Raw genomic sequence first — 7,264 nt, 5'->3', positions numbered from 1 at the left:
GCTGGGATTGCAAGCGTCAGCCATTGCGCCTGGCCAGGGCCAAGATATTATTTATGGTAGAACTAAAAGTATGCTTTCTGATTTTGTTTGCTATTAATATATGCATTTGATAATGAAGAATGTGCTAAGTAGTCAAAGCAAATAATTACTTTTTAGTGTCTAACCCTGCCTATGAGCTAAATGAGAGGGAAGGCACTTATTGCATATTAAAAAATGGTAACTAGTTTTAAAATGCTCTGTTTAATCTCAAACCACAATATTCAAAACAGTTACAGTCCTTTCACTGGTTCAATTAAAACTGCAGAAAACAGTCCAAGTCTTCAGAACAAATTATCAATTCTGCTTGAGTTGCACTGCATGTAAAATTCACGTTCAAAAGTTTGCCAAGTCACATTTACGAAGTCTTGACCAACTGGCAGGGCAGATCATAAAAACCGTATCTTTCAATTTATAATGTTTAATGTACATTCAGTACATCTTATTTAAAAAGCAACGTAATTGCATGAAAAGCTTTTACTTGAAATCTGATTTTGAAATATGACTGAACACATTAACAGAATTTAAAACAAGTTGGTAAACATCTACGAGAACATGTTATATAATTCCAGTGAGCCTTATAACACACTGTTTTTAAAGAGAAGAAACCACTGAACAGAAAAATTTGAAATCTTCTTTTCGTCTTTTTTATTAGAGACAGGGGCTCTCTCTGTTGTCTGGAGGCTGCAGTGCAGTGGTAGGTTCATGGCTCACTGCAGCCTCAAACTCCTGGACTCAAGTGTTCTTCCCACTTTAGCCTCCTCAGCAGCTGGGACCACAGGCATGCACCACCACACCTGGCTAATTTTTTTTAGACCGAGTTTCGCGCTCTATCGCCCAGGCTGGAGTGCAGTGGCACGACCTTGGCTCACTGCAACCTCTGCCTCCCGAGTTCGAGCGATTCTCGTGCCTTAGCCTCTCGAGTAGCTAGGGTTACAGGCGCCTGCCACCACACTTGGCTAATTTTTATATTTTTTAGTAGAGACAGGGTTTCACCATGTTGGCCAGACTGATCTTGAACTCCTGACCTCAAGTGATCCACCTGTCTCGGCCTCCCCAAGTGCATAAGCCACCGCGTCCAGCCATTCTCATGTTTTCATTATGGGTTTTGTTCTGGGTAAGTGGGTTGCTAGAAAAAAAGAGCCATGATGGGGAGGAATTGATACACCCAGACTTACTACAGGGTACCTCGGCTTCTAAAGGAGTTAGACATCATCACAGGACTCAGAGGCTTGGTTTACAAGGTACAGCTAGCCCCAGACAGACACCCACAGCCACTGCTGTGTTTTCTGCAATGGTCGAAGGTCCCCTGCCTCCCTGAGGGACAGGGACACTCTCTGTTTGCTTATACCTGCTTGCTGGGCTTTATCCTTGCCTAGGAGAAAAGGACATCAGAGTAGGCAAAATAGGAAGAAAGGTCCAGAAGGCATCTGTCATTGTTTCATTTCCAACGTCTCACTTTTTTGGGGGGAGACTGTCCTGTTCTTTAGGGTATATGGTTGCAGTTCCCCCACACTCTGGTGCAAGGGGGCCATGTGAGTCAGAGGTGTATGAGCCTAGGACTTTGTTTTTTGTGTTTTTGAGATGGAGTCTCACTCCTTCATCCAGGCTGAAGTGCAGTGGCAAAATCTTGGCTCACTGCAACCTCCGCCTCCTGAGTTCAAGCAATTCTCGTGCCTCAGCCTCCTGAGTAACTGGGACTACAGACATGCACCACCACGCCTGGCTAATTTTTGTATTTTTAGTAGAGATTGGATTTCACCATGATGGCCAGGCTGGTCTCGAACTCCTGAGCTCAAGTGATCCACCTGCCTTGGCCTCCCAAAGTGCTGGGATTACAGGCATGAGTCACTGCACCCAGACAGCCTGGGACTTTGGATCACCCAGAATAAGGCACTTTCTTTCTGTTGTGGTTTCTGTCAAAAGGATACAAATGCAGAGCTCCCAGGAGCCACTATCTAGAGAGAGCCTGAATGTAATGGAGAGACCAAGTCCTGATAACCAAACTGATCCCCTAGATCCAGCTATACCGGCAACTCAGGTCTGCCTCTGGACTTTACATTTCCATTAGGCAACACATACCTTTTAAAAAAAAAAAGGGATTCCTGTTTTAAGTTGGATTTCTGTCACTTGCAACTAAAAAAGCACCAACAAATAAGGGAGAAATAAAAGTGTAAGAAGAAAGGAAATGAGGAGAGAAGATTGTATTTATGGATATAGTGTCTGGAAGCAGTTCAAGATTGTCCCTGGAAATGCAGAAAGGTGATGTGTGGGAATCTGTTCCATGTTTCATATTAAGCTCAAATCATCAGAACTGTAGCTGTGCCTAATTACTGTGATTAATCTCGCCAAACTCTCAATGTAAAATGAGTGTGCACTTTCGGATGTTCAAGGATACTGCAACAATCATGAAGCGAAAGAATGGTCCATGACTGAGCAAAGATGCCTTTGAAGCGACATCTTTTTTTTCCCTGCCCAAATGCAGTCATGACTGGCTGAAGCAGGAAAGGTCACAAGCGGCGACCCGAGTCTCACCTGGCGTGGCGTGGATGAGGTCGCCGCACAGAACGAAGAATTTGGGCTTGGGGTTCAGCCTGTTGATGGCCTGGACGGCTTGCTCAGTTAGACGGATCTCCTGTTCCCATTCATCACCGCCATTGTCACAGTCCCCAGTGGACCAGGCCTTCATCAGCCCAAACTGTGGGTCTGCACCCAGGATGAAGTAGAATGGGCCTTTCCATTCGCTTTCCTTTTCTTCAAAAAAAAAGACAGAGAGAGAGAAAGAAGGAGAAATGTTGTAAAATCTGCCATAAAAGCAACCAGGTTACCATGCAAAGTGGATACACTATTTTTCTTAAATTAAGTAGGTCATTTTAATACGCTGCTGTTCAAACATACCATTTTCCTGTCATAGCCTAGAGGATTTTGATTTATACTAATGATGCCTGGGACCTGGTGATACCCAAAGGCCAGGACTGTCCACGTGGGCTTCTGCAGCCACACCACCGAGCTGCCTGTTGACAAGCTAGACAGCCAAAAGGAAGCACGGGGCCACAAGAGCACCCAATTGCAGAGGATATTTGTGCTCAATAATCGTCTCTAAATTCGAATAAAACACCCCAAATTGAATGCTGCCAGAAGTATTATATTTAAATTACTAGGTGAAGTGCTTACAAATCTTTTCTGCGAGGCTTCATGGCACCATTTCCACCGTTTCGGGGGATGTGACAGAATTTTAATTATAAAACTTGGCACTCAGAAGCTCTGGCTATCTGGTGGGAGATGTGGTGCCAGAAATGAGATCTTGAAATGAGTAAGTCAATGTGGGAGAAAAAAAAAAAAGAAAAAAGAAAAATCGATGCTAACATTTCAAAGGCAGTAGGATGTGGGCATCTGTGAGGTGTGAGGCTGGGGGTGGGGGCTCTTTATGTTCTTGGAAAGGGATCTAGGCCACCTGAAATCATTCTGCTTGCTCTTCCGATTGGCTCTCCTGGGCCAAAGCTTTATGGGTGTTGGGTTTCTACTCTCATCTGCCAGAACTGCCGCTGGTGCCTGCTTGGGCAGAGCTGGAATGGCCATTAATGGGCACAGAAGTGCTGTGGGTTTCACTTTTTAAAAAATTATTTGGCCACAGAATCCTTTCTATAATCAAAATCGTACATGGCAGACCAAAGTTGAAAAAATATGCCAGGCAAAGCCGCTTGCTCTTACAGAAGAGCATCCAGAACTTCTGGTGCCAGAGCCAGATCTGGTGCTGGGCACAGCACAGTCTGAGGACCCCCAATCTACAGCTCCCTCATTTATCCTCTGAGGAAACTGAGGCCAGGAGAGGTGACAGAACTTGCTGAATGGCCCGCTAGCGCTTAGTGGTGGGACAGAGCTGCCCCTTCATCTTGAGGCTGTTTTTATTTTTATTTTTTTTCATAATTTAATGTATGGCCAGGTATGTTGGTTCACGCCTGTAATCCCAACACTTTAGGAGGCCAACATGGGTGGGTCACCTGAGGTCAAGGGTCCGAGACCAGCCTGGGCAACATGGTGAAACCCCATCTCTACCAAAAATACGAAAATTAGCCAGGCGTGGTGGTGGGCATGGGTAATCCCAGCTATCTGGGAGGCTGAGGCACGAGAATCACTTGAACCCGGAAGGCGGAGGTTGCAGTGAGCCGAGATCGCGTCAGTGCACTCCAGCCTGGGTGACAGAATGAGACTCTATCTCAATAATAATTATTACTATTATAATTTAATGGACAATGCATGTTAACTGAATAAATGGCATTTCCTTTGGAAGTCATGATGATGCTGCAATTTCTAAAAAACTCCTTGGAATCAGTTCACGTCCATGTGTTTGATTCATTTGTCTATTGGGTAAGTATCATACCGGGAGCCTTCGCTTTGCCAGGACTTGTGAGAGGTGCTGGCAGTATGAGGGTGACCAAGACAGATGAGTCCCTGCTGTCCTCGCACTCAGTGCTCGTGGGGAGAGATGAGCAAGTAAACAGGCAGGGAATAGAATCAGAGAGTATTAATGACGATGCAGATTAAGAGTGAGGCAATGGCTAGTTCAGACACACAGGGCCGGGCTCGGTGACTCACACCTAGGATCCCAGCAGTTTGGGAGGCCAAGGTGGGCAGATCACTTGAGGTAACGAATTCGAGACCAGCCTGACCAACATGGCAAAACCCCATTTCTACTAAAAATATAAAAAATTAGCCAGACGTGGTAGTGCATCCCTGTAGTCTCAGCTACTTTGAAGGTTGAGGTGATAGGAATGCTTTAACCTGGGAGGCGGAGATTGCAGTGAGCCGGGATCATGCCACTGCACTCCAGCCTGGATGACAGAGAGAGATTCTGTCTCAAAACTAAATAAAAATAAATAAATAAGACAGGAAAGACCTCTCTGAAGTGGTGACATTTAAGCTGAGATCTAAATGGCAAGTAAGGGCCAGTGATAACCTTTTTAAATTCCATGGCCACTTTTCCACCCATCACACTGAGCTTACTATCGCCTTCGAGTGGATTCTGGTTTCAAGCCTCCTTTCCCTTCTTAATTCCTTTTTCACAGTTAAAGAAAAAAAAAGTGAACAAACAAAACTACCTCTGCACTTTACAGAACAAATTGTACATGCACATAAACCCACCACTCCTCAACTTACAGCACAGTGTTCAATCACAAGGGGCCAGAACTCAATCTAAACAAAGACTGCATGAAACCCTGGTGTGTGTACCTCATGGAGAAAGACAGCAATATGGCACATCCAACAGGGACTGAGGGAGTCAACTGTCATTCACTGAGCACTGATTGTGATTGAGCACTGATTCACTGTGCCAACTGATTGTGTTGGAAGAAAGACTCTAAGATGCCCCCATATCCCTGCCTCCTGATATTTACATCCCTGTGCAACACCCTCTGAGTGTGGGCTGCAGCCTGCTTCTAATAAACAGAATACAATGATGGGAGTCCCTTCTGAGAGTGGGCTAAAAGAAGACCATGACTTTCATCTCTTTCTCAGATCCTTTGCTCTGGAAATTAAAAACTGCCATGTTGTGAATATCCCTATAGAGAGGCCAGTGTGCTGAGGAACAGAGGGAAACCTCTGGCCAACAGCCCATGAGAAACCAATCCTGCTAATAACCATGTGAGTCAGCTTGGCAGAGGACACTCCTCTGTTGAGCTTTCAGATGAGACCACAGTCCCAACAGATACCTTGATTGAAGCATTATGAGACTCTTTGGCAGACGAACTCAACTAAGCTGTACCCAGATTCCTCACAAAATCCTGTGACATGATACATATTTGCTTTTTCAGTCCTGAAGTTTCAGGGTAATTTGTTACACAGTAATAGATCCCTATAAACGAGGCATTAGGGATAAGTGGTCAAGAAGTAGACAACGAGATTTCCTGAAGATCGGGATCATTGTGTCATCCAAAAAAAAAATGAGATTCTGCTTTGTGTCTTAACATATTAATCATTTATTTTACTTTCATAATAACCTTTTTACACCAATGAATGCTTCTAGCTGTGTTTCTACTTCTGAGGCTGTTTACAGAGCCATTTAAGCTGGATGAATTAATCAGAACCAGATAAGGGAGGTGACCACAGGCACCCCAAGGTAGCAGTGTAAATCAACATTCTACAACAGAGTTTATAAACAGCTCCCTACAGCAAATGTTTTAACAAATCGTTTCCTATGACAAATAGAATTTCAAAAAGTCAATAGTCCTTGGAGCTATTACAATAAATCTTTCATTATTACTTGTTTACTTACTAAAACCTTAGAATCTCAATTTTATGATGACAAGGTACAAAATAAATAGATTTGACCTAAAATAAATGACAGCTCACACATCAGTATTCAATCTACCTATCTAATGAGATAATTTGTTTACTCAGGAATCTTCATTTTCCAAAGGAACTGGGTGCTCTTAAGGTTCCTGCTACAGAAGCTGGTGGTCTTTGGTCTCATGGTATTTTTTTTTTTTTTAATCAAGGCAGAATTAAAGATATTTGGAGCTTACAATGCTTAATTCTAGAAGGAGGAATCTCTTTTAAATGTATACCTCTCCATCCCTTAAAAGGGCAGGTTTTTACATTATGAAACTGAATTGTGTCTTTTTAAATTTATTTTTACAGATGGGGTCTGGCTTTGTCACCCAAGCTAGAGTACAGTGGCCTAATCATGGCTCCCTGCAGCCTTGATCTCCTGTGCTCAAATGATCCTCCTGCCTCAGCCTCCCAAAATGCTGGGATTACAGGCATGAGCCACCAACACCCAGACAAAAGTGAATTCTTTTTTTTTTTTTTAAAGACAAAGTTTCCCTCTGTCACCCAGGCTGGAGTGCAATGCTGCAATCTCTGCCTCCCAGGCTCAAGCGATTCTCATGCCTCAGCCTCCCGAGTAGCTGCGATTACAGGCATACACCACCACACCTGACTAATTTTTGTAGTTTTAGTAGAGCAGGGGTTTTGCCATGTTGGCCAGGCTGGTCTCAAGCTCCTGGCCTCAAATGACCTGCCCACCTCGGCCTTGACCTCCCAAAGTGCGGGGATTATAGGGATGAGCCACCACACTCAGATGAAAGTGACTTCTTAACAATATTTGCATTAAAATTATTTCACCAAAGCCTAGAATTACCCCCCAGGGTACGGTCCCCAGGCACAGTCCAGCTTTTCTGGAAACCCTCTGAAAGCACTCTTTTAGCAGCTTGAGCCATGGAAGTATGGA

General features: G+C 44.1%; 1 protein-coding gene across 2 annotated transcripts in view; it reads right to left on the bottom strand.

Annotated features, from left to right (window-relative positions):
* Positions 1-7,264, bottom strand: part of CPPED1 (calcineurin-like phosphoesterase domain containing 1) — a 140,043-nt gene that overhangs the window by 114,257 nt on the left and 18,522 nt on the right. For both annotated transcript variants that reach the window (XM_011983672.1, XM_011983674.1), the window contains exon 2: positions 2,572-2,790. In XM_011983672.1, coding sequence (XP_011839062.1) covers positions 2,572-2,790 — 219 coding nt within the window. The remainder of the gene's footprint in view (positions 1-2,571; positions 2,791-7,264) is intronic.

Source organism: Mandrillus leucophaeus, unplaced genomic scaffold, assembly GCF_000951045.1.
Source record: "Mandrillus leucophaeus isolate KB7577 unplaced genomic scaffold, Mleu.le_1.0 Scaffold253, whole genome shotgun sequence".
Lineage (NCBI taxonomy): Eukaryota > Metazoa > Chordata > Mammalia > Primates > Cercopithecidae > Mandrillus > Mandrillus leucophaeus.
The sequence above is the reverse complement of the archived record's forward strand: the minus strand, read 5'-3'. Positions and strand labels throughout refer to the sequence as shown.